We start from the raw sequence: 23,239 nt of genomic DNA, 5'->3' as shown, positions 1-23,239 counted from the left end.
CTTTACATCTTTTTTTTTTTATAATATAACGTATTTTCATCTCTGATCAAATTTACTTCTTGCAAATCAGAATAAAATAGACCCTATGCAAAAATGGCTGACAATTTAATACTCTTTTGTTTGCATTCAAATTAGCCTCACTAACCTCATTCTTGAGTTCAAAAATCAAAAGCATATTTTCCCTTGAACGAGGTTGGTGAGGCTAATTTGAATGCAGACAAAGGAATATTAAAATGGATGACATTTTAATATTCTTTTGTCTGCTTTCAAATTAGCCTTACTAGCCTCGTTCTTGAGTTCAAAAATCAAAAGAATATTTTCCCTTGAACGAGGTTAGTGAGGCTAATTTGAATGCAGACAAAAGGATATTAAAACGTCAGGCATCGGGTTTATGTAAAGGCAGCAGTTTTTCTCATGGCTGATTCAATTAGTATGAATATTTCCTGCTGTCTGTCAGAAAATCGGATGAAACACTTTTCCTCGCGCGTGTTTGACATATTACATGAAAAGTGTAACAAAATACCTCCATTACAGACAGAACCGCAGCGTATGTCAACTAGAATAGTATACAACCACAGATTAAAAGTCTCCCCTAAGATCCTGGCACATTTGATGGCCATTTGGATTGTCAGTGTCACAAGAGACCATTAGATTCTAGTACGACTACCAATACGAAATTTGACTTCAAGTTTTTAGCGAAGTACTAAGAACAGATATATCACAGAAAGCTTCATTTTACTCTTTACGAGCGTCGAACTTAACGCAGTTGTTTGGGATGATGACAGCTAAGCCCTTCCAAAAAGACGAGATCGACTACGTTTCGAGGACTTGTTTTCGCCACTACGCCATTCTCACAAAAATTCGTAGTAAAATGAGGACGCTTATCTCGTTTTCCCGCCAAAATGACACTGATTCACTCGCGCGCTCTCTTTGTTTATTGGAAAAACTCTTGGTTGTATTCGTAGCCGTACTAAAGTCTCAAGGTCTCTAACTTCTACGGTGTGTACGCAAAAGTACACAGCAGAAGACAACCAAAGGGAATGTTTTATTCCCTTCAATATAGCGTCGCTCTGCAGTGTATCAACAGTCTTTCACGCTCTTCCAAGACCACTTGACTGAATGTTCTCCAGACTGTATACTCCTCGATTTTTTCTTAAATGCATGATGGTGTCAATAAACGTTCCAGCAATCGAGTCACGCAGCCTCGTAGTCAAAATCACGCGCACAAAACTGTCATAGCAGTTGAAGAAACTGAGGAGATGCAGCGACTGTCCCGTTCAGGAGGTATTGTTGATTGTTCTTGTCCACGTCTTCCAACACGTACCTATAGTTCACCATCAGCCCAAAGGAATTTCCCATTCCTCGGGTGCTTAAATCCGCCAGCCAGTTTAATCTCCACATGCAAGCTCCGTTCCTTATGTGAAAATTCCCTGGCAAAAAGGAGGAATGTAAAGAAAGAGGATTACATCTTTGATATTTACATAGCCCCTCCCGATGCTTCTCTTGGTTATGATCTTGAGATAACCCCAAGATCATAACCAAGAGAAATGATTTTCGGTGCTGTGACGTCACATCGAGGACAGTAAAATTAAGATAAAAGGGAAAGGTTGAAAGCTTCCTGAAAAAATATATCTTACCGACAGGATCCATGACAAATCCTCTTCGTTTCTCTTTGTAAAGGTATCTAACATGAATAACAATGAAAAAACAGTTATTTGGCAAAATTGCTCATCAGACCGGCAGATTATCTTATTTCTGAATCACAGGTGAGTTTGATGTGAGGACGAAACGCTGCTTGAAGGCGACCTTTTGGTTATTAATTTAGGAATTTTTATGCAGAACATAACCAAACTGAAACTATTACGTTTCTTATAATTGTTCCCAAACAAATTGATAAAATTTTCGTCTGAAAAAGGAAAACAGAGAAGCATTTTCTTAAACAAAAAGGGCAATGAATGCTTAAACCCGGCACTGAAACTTGCCAGGTTCCGAACTGTACCAACATAAGACTTCAATGAGAATTCAATGTGTAAGGATACACTTTAGATCAGTTACGCCATACATTTACTGTAAAATCCAGCCGCGTGTTCACACAGTACCTCACCGTATTTGCGGCCCGTGCACATCCACAAATTTACCTTCTTTTGAAGCCGCAGGTACAAAATGTGTGCAGATAGGCATTCTGGATAGCATGTACAACATGAACAAAAGGCCAAATGCAAAATTTTTATCCGGATACAAAACGGATCTGGTACAAGTGAACTGAACCGGCTCACACGTTACAATTTATCGGTTCAATTAGTCGGTTCAATCCGGCTCATGGGCCAATTCACACGTTACAATTTATCGGCTGATTTCTTTTTTCTGTCGGTTTAGCGAGGGCTGAAAATCGGTCTGATTCAAAAAATCTGTAGCGCTGCCAGAGATTTTTAGAAATCGGGTGGACTTTCGTCTGCTCACTGATTTTCTTTGTCAAATTTCGCCAAATCAGCCCGATTAAGATGACAGTCAGACAGACACACGTACCTGATACACAGCCGAAGAAGGGGTTTCTTTAAACAGTCAGCTATTAGTGGGTTTCGATACCAGTCGGCAGTCTCTAAGAGCTCCTGGAAGAAACAAAGAGAAAAAAAAATCTTATACATTGTGGCTTTCTGTATTGATGTTCGTAATAAGTTAGCTTATATTGGTGCAATAACCGTAAGAATGAAATATTACACAATAAACTAACCTTGAACAGTGCGAGTGAAGACATGTCCGTGTTTTGACGGATTTCGAGAATCTGTTTTTGTTCATCTTCTAAGAGAAGCGTTTCGGTATCACCATTTGCTATCGCGAAAAAAAAAAGACATCAGTACTCTTCTTTAACATGAAAAAATAACTTACAGTTTTAAGTACAATTGCGGTTATCTCACATTATTATTAAACGCATTGTAACAATGTCCAAATATGGTCATGGTGCACTGAATATTCATCGTCCGTACGCAACAGATATCCTGCGATATACGTAATTTCGTGTGTCGGGAAGAAAAATGGCGGAGCGCTTGAAACAAGTAACGACCTCGGAAGATTGTCTCCAGCTTTTCTGTTAAAAACTGTGCTTTGTTATCAACATGTTGAATAATAAAACAACTATCCTGCATAATCTTGCATCATATCCCCTGATTTTAGCCCCATTTTGCCCGGCTACGGCCTCGTCGGGTAAGTATCAGGCGAAATTCCGCGCGATTTCGCAGGATAATAATTATTATTGTTAAACACCGCACCCTACAATAAACCTTGAAAAAGAGGCAATGTGGAGCAAATTTCTGCCCTGATCGGCCTGAAGATACGGTGTAGGGAGATCAGTCAGTCAGTCAGTCAGTCAGTCAGTCAGTCAGTCAGTCAGTCAGTCAGTCAGTCAGTCAGTCAGTCAGTCAATCAATCACAAGAAACCTTTTACATTGAAGATGCGTACTAATTTTTTTCATTTGTATTATTAAAGGAAAAATGGTTCCTACCTTGCTGTTCCAAAGCGTGATTTATCTGTAGTTTGACCCACTGCTTAAACCCTGGGATCGGAGATAGCGTGGAGTACTGTGTAATGTTTGGAAACTCATGCTGTAGCTCCTCTACCACGTGTTTGATAAGAAAATTACCAAGGTCCACGCCGCTTAATCCTACAGCCGAAAAAAACAAAAACTGATGCAGTCAGCTCCAACATAACGGGTACCCTTAGCTACACATGGATGCATTCTCGTTTGAAAACGGGAACTTTTCTTTACGTTGTCATGTTCCGTTGACACGTTCACGGTCAGGCCTCATAGTGAAATCTTCTGAAAATGTATCTGGACGGGGCCTTGCTGCCTTTAAGAACGTGACTTGATAACAAGCCTACGGTGGCATCACTTACAGCCTAAGGTCCTTTAGTATCGTATCTGTAACCCTATCTTTGATTACAACAGAATTGATTTTTCAAACACTGTCAGCCCTTACTCCTATCCCATGTTTAGTTTCTCCAATGAGTCAAAAGTTGGGAGTGCTTTTACTGTCAAAGAAGTCTTTCTTCTCTTTTATAAAGTAGTTTAGAGATGTTCTGTCCCTCCCAGCATTAAGGCATATCAAGATCTGTACCCAAATTAAGAGCGCATTCTTTTGGGTCAATTTTGTCGTTTCTTATTCCGGTTCAGGTATAACAAATTACACAGAATATCAGTTCACAAAAGAAAACAATCCCGCCTATTCCAGTTATCCTAAAAACCTTCCCAAAAGAATTGAGAAATTCTCTGATCAATTCAGAGGGGTAATTTTCTACTGGCTGAGTAGAACGAAATAAGTGGAATTGTTAAAATGTTTTACTCACACGCCGCTGGAACCACCCTTAGAATTCAGTTTGTATACTCTGTTAGTATGAATGCACAAACCTTGTATTTTTGGTAGTTTTTCCATTAAGTGTTTCAAGTTGTACAGTTTTTTTTGTTTTACGATGAATATAGGTCAGACTGTACCGGGTGGCTTGGCAAGGCTACCAGTAGAGTGTGAGAATACTATTCTGTTTACTCTGAAAAAACAGAATTGGTCCCAAAAGAGCATGACTACCGTGTCTGTTACGGCATTCCTATTCTGGAATCCCCCCCCCCCCCCCACTCCCCAGAAAAAAAATTTACCTTACATTGTACCTTTCTGTGTAGAAGTGATGGAATAAAACACAGCCGTAGTTCTTTTCTCCAATTCATATTCACATTCATCGCGATCAACTTCCGGTTCACTCAGAATGACCTGAATTAAAACATACATTAATGAGAAGTTAATAAAGAGAACCTTTAGACAATCTAGTGCTGTGGAGCAATTGTTAAGAGACATAATAAAATATCTATTATCTTGTTTATAGCCTCCTGATAAGCACTACTGTGCTAAATACTTATATCTTTTAGTGGAGGCAGCGTGCCCAAGCAGTTTGGGCACACAACTTGGAATCTGGTTCCCCTTGTTCCCTCGGTACCCCCTAGTTCAAATCCTAGGCCCCTCTTGGAAATAGCTACCATGGGTGCCAGAGATTTTTCATGCGCAATTTCTGGTTTCAGTGAAGTCCATATTTCGGTCCCCCACATTTTTTGCGAGACTTCACCGCTCGTGCATTCAGCCTTCAGCAGAAAAAGCATTCCCGCTGTGCACAAGAAAAAATAGAAAAATCTCTGGTACCCAGGGTAGGAAATAGCTAGCCTCCTACGAAGATGTTCTATGGCTCGTCACGTCACACAGTCCTCCACACGAATGCGGGGAGGATTATTGCTATAGGAACATTTGACATGCAGATTATATCTCCATGATGCTGCCATATTAGGGGGTCAGGAATTAAAAGGTCTTTCCAGTACAAACCTGAATATTGTCAGCAATTTCATATTCCAGAGCTGTATGCAGCACTACCACAGGCTCCCCAGGCATGGACCGATGAGTGTAGATGTAACACCTTCTGTCTGGAGCGAGACGTCGTTTTAGATCCTCCCAGCCATACATTGAATGTACTGCCTCATAACGTATGATCTAAGGTAGCAAATGAATGTAAATGTTTCGTTTATAAAAAGGCATTTTAGATATAAATCAGTAAAGTGAAATACTACAGACTGACATAAAAAAATTAATTTTTAAATGGCCAGTATAGGTGGGAGTGATTTCATGTGACTAAATGTAACCAAGGCAAAGTTAAAACAAGGCAATCCTGAACAGCAGTCACTCCCTGCTTTGCCAGGCATCATACAGGGTACTCTAACCATTAGCAAAAGTAAATGTGTAACATGGAACAAAACTAATTCTTCCCTGGTAATTCAAGCATGGCACTTTACATCTAAACTGTATCTTTAGTACAAAATGAAGAAAAACCGCAAATTTGCGGTAACTAGGCATGTGGTTTCATCTGTATGCTAATCTTTGCAGATTATTGACCCAAAGACTTCATTACTTTTCCTGATCATTGTGCATGTTGCTTTTCCCTGCCCTTTCTTTTGGTACTAAGTATTGACATGTTCTCTGCCGATTTATCAGTGAAAACTGGCAACTGTCAATGAGATAATTATAACATATGGTGCTTTGCTGCAGTAAGCCACTTAAATAGAATCTATTGATACCCAACAGTAATAAGAAATCTTCAGTAAGCACCTTTTCTAGAATACTGCCTGGAGAGTCCCACGTAACTCGTCTAAGATCCAGCAATCCAACAGCAAACCACTGAGCCAAGAGGTTCTTGATGGAGGAACTCAAAGCCTGAAGCTCTTGTCTGGCAACTGGGTCCTTTTCATCATTCAACCCTTCCTTGGAAAAAATACAAAATAAGCCTTTTATGGACTTGCAAATCATGTTTTGTTAATCAAACAAACAGGTTCTACTTTGTGGTGGAAACATTAACAAAGCCACAGAAGACCCAGGTTGCAGAGCTAGCCTTACTTAACAAGGTTTCTAGCTGTGTACATGTGTAACCTAGGCACGCCATAGCTAATGCTACACATGTCAGCTGAATGAATAAAAATTCCTGGGAAATGGGGGGTAAAATTGCACAAACTGGAAATAAAACCTGTAGGAATTAGTAACATTTATTTAATTTTCAAATTTTATGCGATGACCTATCTTGATTTTTTGGCATGCGTTATCCAGAAGAATTTTCTGCAGGTGAAAACATACCTTTTTTGATATGGCACAAGATCTACCGAATAACTTTTTGTCAAAGTGCCAGGAGTTAAAGAATTTAGGGAGCTTTTAAATAAAACAGTAAAAATGGTGGGTCATTGACTTAGTTTTTGAGATATTTTGCAAAAACTGAAATTTAGAGGTGGTTATGACCCATTCACCTTTGCAAAAAGTTGTATCTAAACATGCTGATTATAGCTCCATAACAAAAAAATTGGGGACCCTGTAACTGAGCTAGGTAATTTGAGTTATAACCAGTTCAAAGTAAAATAGGAGTGTCTTTAAACAGGTTATACTGTTGCTATGGTAACCTATTATGTCGAGAAAACAACCATAACTTGTTTGCCAATGTTTAGGCATTTGTTTGGTACAATTATTGTTGTATCAACTGATAAAGAGTGTTAGCATTGATCTTTCAAAGTAATTAAGTGCTGGAAAATGATGGAAACCTGTGCCAGCCACCTTAAATTGCAAAACTTTATTGATTGACACATACAACAACAAGGCCGGGAAAAAATATATTGTTTCATGGTTAAAATGCACAATGGGATAGATTACCTGTTAATTGAAAGTAATTTAATTGAATTTACAGGAATTAGGCTGGGGCGGGGTTAAAATACTCCCCGATATACATTTAAAATTTATTTAGCTTCGCCTAAGTAAAATACAAACAGAATGGAAACAAACAATAGAAACAAAAAAAAATACCAAAGATATAATAGTTAGGCAGGGAGACCACTACAGCGTAGCCAATTACAGCGGATCCCTTGTTAATTATTTATATAAAAAAAATGCTCAATAACTAAAACTACTAATATGTAAGCATAAAACTAGAGGAGACAAGGCGGGAGACCAAATTGCTAGAAGCAGCACGTTGGCGAGCATAGGAGAGACCTTGCTGTGTTACACCTAGGACAGATTGTTCTCCAAGTTCTAATGTCGTCAGCGTCGTACAAGTTCAAAGCCTTTTTATAATATTGAAGTAATAAAGTTTTGAATAAAGCTAAAGAGATGTGACTTGTGCGTAGCTCAGTGGGAAGAACGTTCCATGTACGGCACGCGCGTATGAAAAATGAACGTTGATAAGTAAGAGTTCTGCTTCGGTTAGGAATATAAGTAATGGCACTACTTCTCGATGACCTAGTAGATCTCGTAAATTGTCTAGTTACAGGTAGAGCTTCACTGTCTTTGAAAACTAAGTTATTAACAGTTTTGTAGAAAAAAACCATGTCCAAATATTCATGCCAGTATGAAATGGGTAACAAATTTGTTAATTGAAGGCGGGTCTTATAGGTTATGTCGCATCGGAAGGGGAGCTTCAAAATTACTTTTGTAGCACGGCGCTGCACGTTTTCGACTCGTTTAAGTAGGCCAATAGACTGTGGAGACCATACTTGTGTTGCGTATTATATTATACATTTGTACCGGTAAGCTATTAATATAGGTATGTGTGCAGGCACCAAAGGGTATTGTTGATGAGTAACGTTTTGGTCTGAAATAGGGAATAAATTTTAACCATTTTAGTCCGAAAAATAGGTATGGATTTTACAGAAACTGGTATGGACTCTTACCAGCAGGTCATTTCTCATGTCGACAATTTCCTTGACACCTCCCTGCAGCTTGCTGATCTGTGATAGCAGCTGAATGTGCGCAGGCTCCAGTGCTTGTCGTAGCTTTTCTTCAACTCTCAAGATGGCTGGAACTCCATTTTTCTGATTAAAAGGAGAAAATGTCTGATTCCCATTTCAGATTTAGTTTCTTTAGTATTTAAGCCTATTATTGTGCTTTGAACAACTGGGCCACGATGATCAAGAAAATAAAACAACTCAAGAGATAATAATTAACTCACTTTGGACTGAACAAATTAGAATTAGTTTAGACAATGAACAAGTGATTAATTTAAAGCTTTTTAGATCACTTTTTGTTGTAAGTTATAATAGCTCACATTCACCAGACATTAAATTGCACATGACCCAGTCACTTCCTTCAGGAAACATTACAACAATGTTTTATCCGCTGCTTTGCGCTTCGTTTCATGATAAAAATGGATGTCATGCCCATAATGATCAGTTTTAATTGCAAACAAAGCATACAGCAGCAGATAAAACATTCGGGCAACACTTTCTGAAGGAACTGAAGGTCACACGCAAAATGTCTGGCGAATCTGAGCTAAAACAACTAACAGCAACCTAAAAAACACTATAGGTTGGTTGATGACTGGAACCCTTCAATTAGTCAGGCACTGTACAAGGAGTAAAGATGTACATGTATTTGATCATCATGTCATGTTAAAATGTGCGTTACAAGTATTAAGTATTAGTATTAAGTATTAGTTTTCACACAAATGAAATCCCCTTCTTTACTTTGCCTTTCAATGACATGCAAACTCGATCTGGACTTCAAAACTCAACTACCAGTCACTATAAATGCATTTTTTACTAGTGACTGTCGATTGTAATTACAGTGACAATTGGCTAGATCAAAATCCACCAATCAAGGCATAAGAACATGACCTTTTCTAAGAGGTCCGCTGTGATAATGATTGACAGGAGCAAAAGATGTCACGGGTCGTTGAGTCACACAGATGAACTTGAGAGTTTGCATGTCATTAAAAGGTGCAGTAAACTATACACGGTCATTAACGTAGTAAGTTATTTATCCCAACCTGAGCATTCATGAGACTAGCTGCTACTTGCATAACTTCCTCATGGTCAACACCAAGGTCCCGCTCAAGAACAAGAAAAAATGCTAATTTTTCTGCCTGTGAGAAAAAAGAAAACTTTCAGTGAACTTTTATTAGTTGTCTTGTCGTATTAATAATGACACTATAGGTGGTTTTAATTTCTAATTTCTTACCTTTGTTGTTAAACAACTGTAAAAATGTCTGACTTCTTTAGCAACAGCCTTCAAAATAAACCAAGTACAAATATCATTAATCAGCTTTTACAGTACCACAACGACTGATTTCTTTTCAAGTATATGAATCATGAAGAATGGGCAATCACTATTGCTTTGGCCAGAGGAAAAAAAAACAAATAAAATAGAGTACTTTTTAAAAATAAGTGGCAAAGGAATTCAGGCAGAATATTTATGACAGCTCATGGGGACAGACTCTTTGTGGAGCTGTTCATGCTGCTACAACTAATCAGCTGCCTTCTAAGTGGATAGAAAAAACTGCATTATTAATATTGTGTCAAGGCAAATCAGTGAACATTTCATTGAGTTCTGTGTACTATTCAGAAATTAGCTCTAAGCAAGAACAATGAGAACCCTGGCAAGTGGAACAGTTCCAAATGTACTACTACAGCACCTATAATCAGCTGCCTTCTGAATGGACAATTTTTTTTTTCAAAAATGTATTATACTGTGCAAACTCACTGAACAGTTACAATACAATACATTTTATGAGATCATCCCAAATGAGTTTTTCAGACCTACTGTAATTTGAAAAAAAATGAGCTAAACTATAAATAATACTAATTTTATTAATTGCAAGGTAGAAGGAGCCAACTACATGTAATTACTAGTTAATGAAGGGTTGGTTATTAAGTTTCATAACTTCAAGTGTGTTTTGTACACTATTTAGAAAAATCTAGGAAATGGAAATCATTTGTACAGGCTTAAATGGATTAGAACCAAACTTTGCTGACAAGCTCAACTACTGCACTGATCAAGAAAGTTTTAAACTTCTTGCTAGCAGACAGGCCATGAGTTTATGTAAAAGCTTACATTTGGCATAAGATCTCCAGACGAATCAGTCCTTCTCATTCTCACTGCTCTACTCAACATTTCACGAATCTGCGTCATTCTATTCTGAGATGGAACAGCTTCAGCAGTGGACGGACCATGATCAGCCATCTTGAGCAACAGATTCAGCCACCGAGATTCTACATTGTGGACCTGAGTGAGTAACAAAGATATAAATTTAAAGGTCACTAATAAATAAGATAAACCTAGTAGGCCTGTTTAGATCAGCTGGTGCTTTTCCCTTTGACTGAGATGCGCATGAGGTGTTTGGGAGTATCCGACTACTCCTTGCTGGATGGAATACTAGTACAGTCAACTCTCTTAGACACTAAGTACTATAAGGAGCCAGGATACATTCTGAGAATCCACAGCTAGAGTTGGTTGTATCCCAGCATAAGTTCACAGAAGTTGTGAACAGAAACCTCTCTAAAGGCCCATTTACAAAATAACCTAATTCTTGTGAACATGTTCGACACTTGATGCAAATCTGAAAGATTTTAAAAGAGGTTCAGCAAGAGTGCACAGACATGGCAGCTGGTTTACAAGTGTGATTTGATGTTGCAAACTTTGTGAGAGAAAAATTGAAGTCATTATATATGCAGTGTGACAAAATCACCCTTGTGAAAGGGCCTGAAGGCAGAAAGATATTACCTAGCCCCAAATGTCCATCTTAAAGATAGTTTACTGTACATCACAAGAGTACCATATGGATGTTCAAGTAATGCTCTCAATACATTTTGTGCATATTATAAGTGAGGATTTTTTACAAGACTATTGTGAATAAATCACTTTATTTCAGTGTCAATGTTTTTAGTACAGCGCACTAATTGGGGACTCTTTCCAGATCAAATTGGAATTTAGAAGTATTAATTTTTGAGGAGAGGGAAAACTGGAGTACCTGAAGAAAATCCTGTCAGAGCAAGGACAAGAACTAACACCAAACTCAACCCAAATCGGTGCCCTTTTTGACTTGAAATTCAAATTGTTCCAGATACATGTGTAAGCAGTATTTTTACACAGAAGACCATTGGTTATATTACAGTTCTGTATAATTTAAATTTTTGAGTAAAACTTAATTTAACACAACTAAGCTTTTTACATGATAACTATAGTCTCTGTACCAAAGTATGGCTTATTTGGAGGAATTTTTAATTTTAAGGCAAAAAGGCATTTACAGTAGACTTGCATAGAACCCTTCAATTATTAATTAAACTAGTAATAATCATAGATTAGAGAGTGCATTTGACGTCGCCAGGCTCAAGCCCAGGCCAATCTCGATCCCAGGCTCCTCTCTTTGTGATGTCATCTGCCCCTGCAAAACAATCTGCGGGGGATGCCAGATGTGCGTCCCAACATCCATTGACTCATCCACGACAAGTCCTATAAAATCTCAACTCAAATCCGCATTAGGAAGCGTTCTTCTTACGTCGAACACAAATTATAAGCATATTTAGCTGGTGAGCAAGCTCTCTATTTGGTCAGTCAAGAGAGGATTGGGGTCTGGTGGGGGCACCTCAATCCTCTCACGGTTGACCAAATAGAGAGCGTGCTCACAGGCTAAGCATATCAAAAGCAATTCCCCCATGCCAGGAAGGCAATTCACAAGTATATAAGCCCACACACCATAAAACAGAATTTGTAATATTCACTTAAAAGTTAAACCAAATTACCGCAGTGTTTGAGGAACTAAGGTTCTGAGTTCCTTTGCAATGGAAGCAGTTGTGACATAAAAGTATCTTTTTATTCCAGCCCTTTGATTGTGGTAAAAACCTGTAAGAAAAGAAAGATAGAAAGTCTCAAACACTTTCACATTTAAACCTTCCCAGTGCTCCTCACTTCCACCCTTCTCTGTAGCCACTGGTGCCAACAACATAATTAATCAGATAAACTTGTGTCAATCAGTGGAAATAATTTATTGTATCACTACACAGATAGTGCAGCAATTCCATCCTATGAAAACATTCTCTGGATTTTGGCAAGCATTATAACACTGTTGAGATTAGCATAATCACGCAGTGACCCTGTAGACATCTCGACCATCATGGCATTAGTTTTCCTTAAGGTGACATACGTACTGCAACACAGCAAAAAAAAACTGTTTTTTCACCCAATCCTCATAAAAGCAGTTTGATTTATTGATAATAATAATATATTTTCAATAAAAAAAATGGATTCCACAGTGATTCCATGAGAAGAGTTCATGCTTATAATGCAATAAATTACGTGCAGTAAGGATGCGCCATGCAATTCATTGGAATCTCACTTATGATATATTAAAAGAAATATGAAGTTGAATTTGAAGTTCAGTACAGTTTCAATTAATATTTATTCTACAAAACTGAAAACTATTTTTTCTTTAGACTCTCTGTTGGTATGTGTATGGTTAAGCTGACCTCACAATAGGCTCAAGTCACAACACAACAAGATGGCTTTCGTTTATAGATCATGTATTTGACAATTAATTTTAGGTGTTGATAGAAACCCGGGTTCAAAATTTGTCCCAGGGATACAAAATTTAAGCTAATGGATGACTGACATGAAAGGCTATCATAAAAACACCGAAAACGAACTAAAACAAGAAAGTGAGTTATTTATATGCGTGTATTTAATGATTAAGAGATCACTTACCTCAAGAAGCGCCAACTTTTTCCCAAAACTTTCATATCACTGCTGTCGTCAGACCGGATGTTAGTGTAAATCGAGAGCCTGCAATGGTGGCCAGCGTTTACGTCATTTATGCATACGGTTGTGTCTCATTAGCAAATGGCGCAATCTGTGAGCACGGCTCACATTTTAGTACAGTTGAATCCCTTGATCCCTAGAAAAATCTCAGATGTTACTCTTACACAAATTTTCTGCTTTGCTTACAAGTCGAGCCTAGGAATTTTGAATTGTGTCGGCAAGAGAAGGACCTGCCACGCCGAAGGACTTTCAGAAAGGAGTTAGCAGAATTAGGGATACGAGTAAAAATAGAACCGTAACCAGGATAAGACATATTAGGTAAAAATCGTTCTCTGGTTAAAAATTTTAAAACATAAGCTTTCGGCTATCAGTCTATAGCCTTTACCGAATTAAGAAATGTAGCGCGTAAACGGAAATATATACAAAAAGGGTGCTAAAATTTTGGGAATAAAAAGAAGTGTGATAAAAGCTAAAAGATAAAAATGGAAATGAGGGCTAATTACAGTAAAATGGAGTATTGCCTAGGCAACGGCTTAGAGTTATTGTCCGCGTCGACAGTTTTTGCTGTGTGCCAGGATTCTAATGTTTTTCGAACGCGGTAATCGCCCTTGTCGATAACACAAGCATTGTCAAAATCGATGCAATGATTGTTTTTCCAAGCATGGTTGGCAACGTTAGATCCACTAGAAAAATTCTTCAAATTCCGTTTATGTTCCTTTTTGCGTGTTTGGAAACATCTTCCGGTTTCACCGATGTAGTTCCAAGAACAGTCTTTACATGGAATTTTGTAAACAACATTGCACTGAAGATCCGAGGGTTGTCTGAACTTTGGAGACGGGAATTCTTGTTGAAGGGTTTTTAGTGGTTTGTTGACAACACGGATATCATTTTTGCGGAGTAATCTCGTGAGGGGCTCAGTTAGGCTGCTGATGTAGGGGAGGCATGCAAAACCTTGGTACGTACTAGATGGATCAACCCATTTGAAGAACATAGAAACCAATTCTTCTGGTGGAGGAACTGTAGATGGGGGTGGCTTCTTATTGAGGATGTTAGAGATAACAGCTGATGGGTAACCATTGGCTTCTAATGCAGCCCTGGCATGGTTGGTTTCACGAGTTTTCCCTTCAAGGCTGCTAGGGAGGTTGGATGCCCGGAACAGGAGGGTCGAGGCCGTGCTGATTTTGTGTTCTTTTGCATGATGAGAAGAAAAATCCAAGTAACGGTCTGTATGGGTTGGCTTACGAAATATATCAATGACGGCAACTCCATTTCTTCTGGTAACCAAGGTGTCTAGGAAAGCAATTTGACCGTTCTTTTCATGTTCAATTGTGAAGGAAATTTTGGGATCACAGGCGTTAAGGGTGTCGTGGAACGGAGAAACCGCGTCCTTCTTGATAACAACAAAGCTGTCGTCAACGTATCGTTTCCAAATCCTTGGTGGGACTGATGAGGTACTGATAGCTAAATCCTCAATCACTTCCATACTGAGGTTAGCAACAATAGGGCTAACTGGACTGCCCATAGCACAGCCGTGGATCTGTTTGTATATGCAGTTATTATAAATAAAATAATTGTTTGAAAGAGTGAAATCAAGCAGAGAAATGATATCATCTGTGCTGAGACTTGTTCTGGATCGTAGTGTATTGTCATTGTTTAATTTGCTCCGAATGTATTCACAGGCTTTGTTCACTGGGATAGCTGTGAAGAGCGACACAACATCAAATGAGACCATGACCTCATCATCAGAGATTTCCATATTAGCCACTTCGTTGGCGAACTGTGAGGAATTGAGAACAGAATATCCATTGTGATTCTGGATCGGCGATAGAATATCCGAAAGGAACTTGGATGTATTATAAAGGGCAGAGCCAATGGAAGAGACAATCGGCCAAAGAGGGAAACCCGGTTTGTGGTGTTTTATAGAACCACGGATGGCGGGAGGTGAACCGTCTGTAGAACGGAGTTTGCGATAAGTAAATTCATCAATCTTGTTCTGTCTTTTAAGATCGAGGAGTCTGTAAGATAGTTTGAAATCGGATCTTTAATTACCCTGCGTGCAGAGATCCTTCAATCTTCCCAGGGATCTCTTCTCCTCCTTCCTTAGGTCCTATTTTAATTATCATTGAAAAGCTCCATTGAGGACTGCCCATTAAGCTTTTTCTCCTGCTCATCCCATCTCGTCCCGGGAGCCTACTTTTCTTCATTTGGCGGTTAGCACGAAAAGAAAAACGGGCTCAGGAGAAGAGATTGTCCGCCGCCTCAGGAATGGGTTACTCCACAAGGGATTAATTAACAAAGCACCGGACTGGCGAGGGTGTAGTGACTGTAGCAGCTGTTAAGATTATGCTGGCATTACTCAAGACCTTGTTTCAGTTCATACAAGAGTTCAAAGGTCCCTGGCCAGGATCATATGCATGATTACGTCACTGGGTAGTGACGTGTACATATCCCTTAACCTTGTCTCCTACACAGACACTTTCCTAGTAGTGAACTTTAGAAACCGTATAATTTTTTTTCACCGTTTGAAAAGAGCAGTAGCCTGCGACCAGGCTTCCAAGTGCGCGCTCTGCGGTCGGACTTGGGAGCCTATTCGTAGGCTAGAAGAGGAAAGCGGACTTGGTCCCTGATGCGTGGTCTGACCTTTCCATTTCATTCATTCACTTCACGTCTTTAGTTTACGATAATAGCTTTGCTTTGTCATTTAAAACGAGGAGAGACTTTTTATAGAAGAGCCTTGATATATTTGTGAAATGGTTTTATTGGTGGCAACGTTGACGTTACAGCCGCATCTTCATTGAACCACTAGCCCAGCATGGATAACTTCCTGTACAGCGTTCAAGGAAAATATCCTTCATTGGTCTATTATTGGATCAAAATGCTAATTGTATAACTGTCACTACAGCTGTCAAATCTTTAACGTTATTTTTGTATTTCGTTGAAACTGTGCTCCAGTACAGCCACTGAGTAGGAATTTCAATTGGATACTAAGTCGGGGGCTCTATACATAGAGAGAGGAAAACAGCGAACCTAAAACCCACTGCGCTGAAACGGCCAAAATACGCCACATAAACACTGACAAGGTATCAAGGAAAAGGTAAAGTATAGTTCTCGAAGACGAGTGTTCAGTATCAAGGAGACAAGGTAAGGCAGTTTTGTTCGATTCATGCTCTTTATTTTCGACTCCTAAACACGTTCGTAAATTTCCATACAAACCCTTATAATTTACGCCACTGAGTAACTCAACGTGATACTCAAATTACAACGTGACGTTACAAAGGTCACAGAGCCCGAAAAAGTATGGTTTTCTGAGGTTTACGTCTCGCGTGCAGGCTCTCGATTTTCACTTCTTTTTTTCTCTCCAACCATACCGGAAGGTGGATCGTTGTTCTGGCATTAAATACAGGAAGAGTGGCAATACTCAAAATCACTTAGGGCTACAGAAATAAAAAGAAAAAAAAAAGAAAGAAAGAAAGAAAAAAGAAAAAGAAAAAGAAAAAAAAAAAAGGAAAAAAAGAAAGAAAAAAGAAAAAAAACGGGTAGCACGGTGGTCTACTGGCCTGATAAGTTTTAAATAGAAGTCACCTAAACCAAACAGCTGTTTTTTTATGTATTTTCTTTTTAAGTTGCCATTACGCTTTATTCTTGATCGATCTTCTTGATCCTCTTCCACATTTTTACATAACATGGAGAGTCAGGATGAGGAACACCAACGACGTGCCTTGGAGAAGGTGAAGGAACTTCCACCTTCAGTAACTCCATGTCAAAAACGCACAGGATAACAGAAACAAACATTTGCATTTCCATCATGGCAAACCAACGCCCTGGGCATTGAAAACGACCGCCGCCGAACGCGATGAAGTTATCGGCTGCAGATGGTTTATCTGAGCCCGACGTCTGATTCCAGCGGTGAGGGATGAAAGAATTTGCATCCGGGAATGCGAACTCGTTCCGATGCGCCCAATAAGGGGAGACCATGAGCATGTCACCTGCTGGAATTGTAAATCCTCGCACTTGAAGGGGTTCTGTTAGTTTGCGGGCAATCATCCCTACAGAGCGCAGACGAATAGCTTCCAATATACACCATTCAACCAATCGTAATTTCTTAACGTCTTCAAAAGTCACCTCTGCCAGTGATCCTACAAGTAAACAATATTTAATAATATAATAATGCTTACATTCTTATAGGGCACATTTCTGAAACTCAATACGCCTTACAATGTATATGTTATTCACCGGCCGGGAGGTCCGTATAGGGAAAAACCGGTACTCAAAACCGAGGGCACAGTTTTGCTCTATAAGGACCGACCTATGCTGGTGAATAACGTGTGTATTTTTTATGCTTTCTTTGAGCGTAAACGAGGTAAACTGGTTTGCTTACAGCCATTCTACGCGCGCTAATTAAGTCTAACTAGAACGATCTCAGTTGAACTGATTTTTTTTTAACTGGGTAGCCGTTGGCAAACCTTAACGGGGAAGGAGTAACTAACAATAAAACAGGACTAAATATACCATGGAACAATAAATGATATAACAAACAATGCGATATTTCATTGCAAGTATGTACAAATAGAAACTAAATTGTTTTGTTTTAAATTTTGCAGAAACCGGCTTTGGCTTCGGTTCAACATGAATCATGTTCATCCGTTAAAATTCGGTATGCCGAAAGTTGTTAAAACACGAACGACTTTCAATGACTACTCATATGTCACTTTAAATATTTTTGTGCCGTAATACAATATGTTAGCCATTTGTGTTAGGATATTACAATCAAAACATGTTCATCCGTTAAAATTCGGTATGCCGAAAGTTGTTAAAACACGAGCGACTTTCAATGACTACTCATATGTCACTTTAAATATTTTTGTGCCGTAATACAATATGTTAGCCATTTGTGTTAGGATATTTCAATCAAAGCTGGTGAACTAAGCATGTTACCCTGTCGGTAATCTGTAGGTAAATTGTCGGCTGACAGTAACCGGCCATCCGGGGCACCCTGTCTACTTGCCCGATGCACCCTTCTAGGAGGATATCTTTTTGCCATGTAAACGGTTCGTGCCGAGTTACCCGGCTAATAGCCGAAGTGAGAACACCGCGAAAGGCCCGGGAGGGGGGTACTCCCCTATATTAGCTATATAGGTATCTGCCGCCCCAAAGGGTGGTTTTTTGCCGTTTTGTTCTGAAAACGGGACGATTTAGAAATTGGCCATTATGGTCTTAAATCGGGTATGGTTTTCAAGGGAACCACGAGAGCGTATAAACGTATTTATCCTCTCAACTCCAAATGAATAACAGAGAAAGAGAACTATCAAAAATATATCATTCGAGCTGAATTTTCGGGTGAATTTTACCAATTGTTGAGTTCGGTATATTGATGCGAAGCTTAATTACGCTACAAGCCAGGTCTGAAAACGGGTGTGGAAAATGGCATGATTTGGTCTGAAATAGGGTCAGGATTTGGAGAACCGGGCAGCACACCCCTACAGAGAATTCAGAGGAGTTAATGCCTGTGGAGACTACGCTCAATTAATAGAGTGCAAAATAATAGCCCTAGACACAAAAAAGTGGCCGCTAACGGAAAGAGTGATGAAAAAAAAAAAAAAAATAAAAATAAACTTGCTGCCAAAACGTTTCTTTTTTCCGCCATCTTGTTTGTTGTGCTTAGCGGTCGCTCAAAAGATAGCCCACTGACTATCCAGTGCGCTTAATGTGAGTTGCATGTAAATGCGGGCTATGTTTCAACCCTCCTAGCAGGGTCTCTCCTTTTGATCCACTCCCTTTTCCTTCCTCACGAAATTTTGTAACTTAACGTGACGACATGTTTGCAATGTTTACACTGACGACAGGTGCCTGACACTAGAGGCTCACGGTAAACTAACGTCGGCTATTACCAGTGCATTTTCAATTTAGTAGCAATGGAACGGGACAGGGGACGAGCATTTGGGAGTAAACAGAGCGAGAGCAGCAATAAAAATAAAGGAAGAGGAACAAGACAGATTACACCGATCTCACCTCCATCTTTTAAATATGGTCCCAGTACTTCATCAGCCTCTTTCTGCACGTCCCTTTTGATGGCCTGGTCACTGAGCACAAAAGCCAAAGTCCAAAATGTGATTGGTACTGCATTCGCAAGGGAGGCCCAGAGTAGCATAACGGCATAGTTGGGTACACAGTCCCCCTCTAACGAGTCCGCCATTGATTGAAGTAGAGTGTCTCCTTTGACATCCATGGTAGATTTCTGTCGAAGCACTTCACAAAACCGGTTCAACAGGAAATGCTTTGACTCGGCCCATTCTTTTAACAGAAATTCAGGAAGTTTGGCACCATGTTCAAAACTGCCATCATATTGAACAAACTGTTTCTGGAAATGTTTGATGTCTTGTTGAGTGCGGGGTAAGACGTCATCACCAAACAGGGTGGGTACCACGGCAGTGAACAAAACGTCACGGACCACACCCATCAAATCAACTTCAGCTACTGTGTTATTTGCTGATGGGAAAAAACAAGAATATTTCAGCATCAACACCACAGGAAATAATTAAACTATAAGAACAGGGAAGATTTGCCAGTTTCCAAAACTTGGTAAACTTCACTATGTTTAAATTATGTGAACAAGTTAATACAAATGAGATGATTGGCGAGGTCGAGTTCCATATACATGTATCAATAATAACCATGGTTGATTTGCCCTGCTGTACAGCTTATATAAAATTTTTTGTACAGCTCACATATGCTTTGTTGTGTTTTATAAAATATTCAAGCTATGATTGGCGAAATTGTGTTCATTACAACTCCTTAAGAACACGTGTGCTCCCCATCTTATGCATGCTTTGTTGACCTACAGTGCAAATAGCCTGAATACAAACTTTGAACAGAACTTTTAAACTGAAGCTAAAAATACAATGTATATACTATTTTCAAACAGGGGCAAACAAAAATTATTGATCAAGACATGAAATAGAGGGTTTGTATGTTAAAGCCAGGAATTTTTTCTAGAATAATCAGCTCTGTAACATCAGTAATCTGTAAAAGCTATAAGCTTTTGATCCACCTGCATAAAACGCCTCCATTGTTTTCAATGGTGTAAATGGCCCAAAGTTTTAATGGGTATGTCAAGATATTTAGGTTGCATTAGTGACAGTATTTCAGCCTGCTGAAGAAAGCAAACAAAAAAGTGGGATGGGGGAGGGGGTGGGGGTAGAAGAAGGAAGAATTATAACAGACAGCTTTGAGAGAAGGGCAAAGATTAGCCTGGGAAAATTCCTGTTGCTGGTGGTTTGGATCATTTTTCCTTGGATTGCAGGAAGGCCAACCTGCACTAATTGTTACTGAACAAAAATTAGAATTTATGTTGGTTCCACCTCAGGATCTATATTCCTCTAACCCATTACAGAACTGTTCTGGAGTGGATTTGTGTGCATAGAATATGTTGTCCTGTTTGGTCAAGAAAAATGGATGTCTAAATGGTTATACTAAATGGCGAACTCATTTAAGATGGCAAATTTTATGTACAATTTTCTCACTGTGAAATGAATCTGCTTGAGTTAATTAATTTGATTTAATATTCTTGTTCGTTTGGAAAAGATGCAATTTAATATCAAAATAGCCTTTACCACTATGGAAATAACTGTAGGCCAACGGTCGGTGGACAGTTGCCCGACTGTCAGCCAACTGTTGGCTGACAGTTGGCCAAAAGTTGGTGGAGGTGAAATGTTCTTCACTTTTATCTAAATTTTTGCCATTCCCCTAAAATGTTTTCTTGCCTTACTCTCGCAATAAAATTTGTTATTGGTAACACATTTCTCCTTCAGTGCACACAATTAAACAGGTGCACTATAGATTGTAATACCACTCAAAGTAGTAAAAACCAAAAGTTACTGCATCAAAGCAGCAAAGGACTATTAAATATGAGGCAAAATCATACACTGCAACACCTCAAAGATTACAATCACGCCAAAGGTCTCAGTATAACTTCCCTAGATTGCACTCCAGATAGGCCTGAGTTGATAACAGGGAACCAAAACCCTGCCCTCTATCTACAGGTGGCCCAGGCACAAAGTGTGACATGTCACCCAATTTGATTGATTGACATTGTGTAAAATCTATGAGACAGCATTAAGTTAATTCTGAAAGAACAATTGCTTTATAACCATTTAAGCCATTGGTGAGTTCTGAACAAGACTTATACATGTATTGTAAATAGGTTTGTAGGTCAACGTAAATCTATCATCTTTTGGCAGTTGATAGACAGTAGAACATTTAAGGTTACTCCTGAACTAGTTTTTTTACTTTTATATGTTGATTTGTTTCATGATTATTTGATGATAATTGTATCTTATTGTTGTTAAGGTCCGTCTGGTATTAGCGAAGACTATTCAAGAGTGTAAGAAACTAAGAACCAAGAGACCTTGGAGCAGAGAAACTTTGAAGGTAAAAATTTTCATTCTGCCTCGTTACCATGCTGAGAGATTCCATGAGATAGTAAGTGCATGCGCCGATCATGTCTGTAAAAATTATGTATCAGCTACATATACGATTAAAAGTGGCATGTTGTTTCTTCATGTCCATGTTGCTTTAAAATCTAATGGAATGTCTCAGCATGGTAACGAGGTAGAATTTAAAAATTAAACAAGACTTAACTGGAAGTTGAAGTTTGATTGTGATTCTACCAAGTTACAGAATGCTGAGAGATCACATGCCCATTCTTCCTACCAACCCATTTGCTGCTGGGTAATGCACACATTCAGTCTTTAAAACCTGCTTGGTATGTGTACTTGCTATCTCGTGTTATCTCTCAGTATTCTGTAACTTGGTAGAATCACAATCAAACTTCAACTTCCAGGTAAGTCTCGTTAATTTTTAAATTTCCCTGGATTTATAAGGATGTTTGTGTGAAGCTGCTTAAAATTATAAACATCAAATTGCCATTGAATTCATTTCTTTTCTGTTATATGTAAAATGAAAAAATATTAAAACATCCCATACAAATCTTATCATTCTCAAATTCGATAACCGGTGACGTGTCACGCGTGTCACACAACGCGCTCGGGATGCCCATGGAGTGCTGTCCGAAGTGCACAGTATTTAATTTTCCAGATAACATACATACCATTAGAAATGTATCCGTCCAATTGCCGACCAACCTTTGGCGCTAATTTCTGCAAATTGGAAGACGACAATCTTCCTTTGACTAGATCATGAATTTTACGATGATTGGCAAAAAAATTGTGCTTGTTGATCCCGGCTGTGTTCTTCACGGCCTCTTCTACAGCACGTTGAAAATCTGCCTGCGGAGAGTTGAAGAAGAGCGGGAAGTCACTGGTATCAGTAAGGAAGGTCATTCGCTGCCCGGCTGCGTAAAACGTAAACACTGCTCCGTGTTTCTGCCAAGATTCCTTGATATAGTTTAGTGGTGCTTTTCCAAAGTTGATCGCACATCCTAGCCAAGGAATCCAACCTTTGATAAGCGGAGGATACTTGATGTTCTTTTTGCTCAGGAAATCAATTGACAAGAAAGCTATCACAAGCAAAACTACCAACCAACACCCAGCTTGCAAAAGCTCAACTGAGGCCGCCATCTTGTGACAAGTGTGCGATAAGCCGGTACAGCGTGTACCGCCCCCGAAATGATCGCCAAGTAATTTTAGGAACGGAATGCAAAACAGGGGATTGTGGATTGACAAAACAAAAGTAAAAGGTGACGAAATTCTTACGTATTTGTAAATTAACAGTGTGAATATTAACAATCTTCGTGAACTCAATCGCTTTATTTTTCACTCTTTTTTCAACCATTTAAACAAAACCACTAATTTAATTTTTGATAAGCGTAACTTTTTATAACAACATCTTTAACTTCGATTTAACTGCAACTAGTAATGGTTACCAAAGAAAAGATACTAAAATATGACCATCATCATTATGAACGCTTGCAGAATATCAAAACCATTTCTTGTTCACTTCAAATAAAAAACACATTGAACGTTAAAGATTTACAACGCCTGGCATTTTCTTGTATTGAAACAAGAACGTCGAAAAACGAAACGGCCAAAGTACATACATACATACATAAACACACATGCCACTCGACTGTCCACTGGAAGGAAAATGCCTCCAAACAAACGTCATCTACCAAGCCACTGTAACCACTGAGACA

At 39.0% G+C, this 23,239-nt stretch overlaps 3 protein-coding genes across 4 annotated transcripts; all 3 read right to left on the bottom strand.

Annotated features, from left to right (window-relative positions):
* Window positions 1-281: 281 nt before the first annotated feature.
* LOC146466463 (malonyl-CoA decarboxylase, mitochondrial-like) lies at window positions 282-13,118 on the bottom strand. Its single transcript, XM_085127234.1, has 14 exons — window positions 13,036-13,118; window positions 12,078-12,177; window positions 10,390-10,560; window positions 9,517-9,564; window positions 9,326-9,421; window positions 8,232-8,372; window positions 6,136-6,288; window positions 5,359-5,523; window positions 4,659-4,758; window positions 3,501-3,659; window positions 2,732-2,829; window positions 2,527-2,609; window positions 1,638-1,684; window positions 282-1,430 (listed from the first exon to the last, which is right to left on the bottom strand). The coding sequence occupies exons 1-14, from the start codon at window positions 13,068-13,070 to the stop codon at window positions 1,234-1,236; spliced, it is 1,593 nt and encodes a 530-aa protein (XP_084983360.1). The 5' UTR covers window positions 13,071-13,118; the 3' UTR covers window positions 282-1,233.
* A 315-nt stretch (window positions 13,119-13,433) lies between these two features.
* LOC146466462 (uncharacterized) lies at window positions 13,434-15,035 on the bottom strand. Its single transcript, XM_085127312.1, has one exon. The coding sequence runs from the start codon at window positions 14,843-14,845 to the stop codon at window positions 13,589-13,591; it is 1,257 nt and encodes a 418-aa protein (XP_084983438.1). The 5' UTR covers window positions 14,846-15,035; the 3' UTR covers window positions 13,434-13,588.
* Window positions 15,036-16,245: 1,210 nt separating this feature from the next.
* On the bottom strand, window positions 16,246-22,676 carry LOC146466461 (24-hydroxycholesterol 7-alpha-hydroxylase-like). 2 transcript variants are annotated; one of them, XM_085127264.1, is made up of 4 exons: window positions 22,196-22,676; window positions 19,099-19,575; window positions 16,723-17,225; window positions 16,246-16,523 (listed from the first exon to the last, which is right to left on the bottom strand). In XM_085127264.1, exons 1-3 carry the CDS (start codon window positions 22,662-22,664, stop codon window positions 16,726-16,728), a joined length of 1,446 nt encoding a protein of 481 aa, XP_084983390.1. In that variant the 5' UTR covers window positions 22,665-22,676; the 3' UTR covers window positions 16,246-16,523; window positions 16,723-16,725. The 2 variants fall into 2 exon arrangements, with proteins under 2 accessions (XP_084983390.1, XP_084983389.1); XM_085127263.1 differs by having other exon boundaries at window positions 16,246-17,225.
* Between the last annotated feature and the right edge of the window lie 563 nt (window positions 22,677-23,239).

This window comes from Pavona decussata, unplaced genomic scaffold, assembly GCF_977016875.1.
Source record: "Pavona decussata unplaced genomic scaffold, jaPavDecu1.1 SCAFFOLD_143, whole genome shotgun sequence".
Classification (NCBI taxonomy): Eukaryota; Metazoa; Cnidaria; class Anthozoa; order Scleractinia; family Agariciidae; genus Pavona; species Pavona decussata.
The sequence above is the reverse complement of the archived record's forward strand: the minus strand, read 5'-3'. Positions and strand labels throughout refer to the sequence as shown.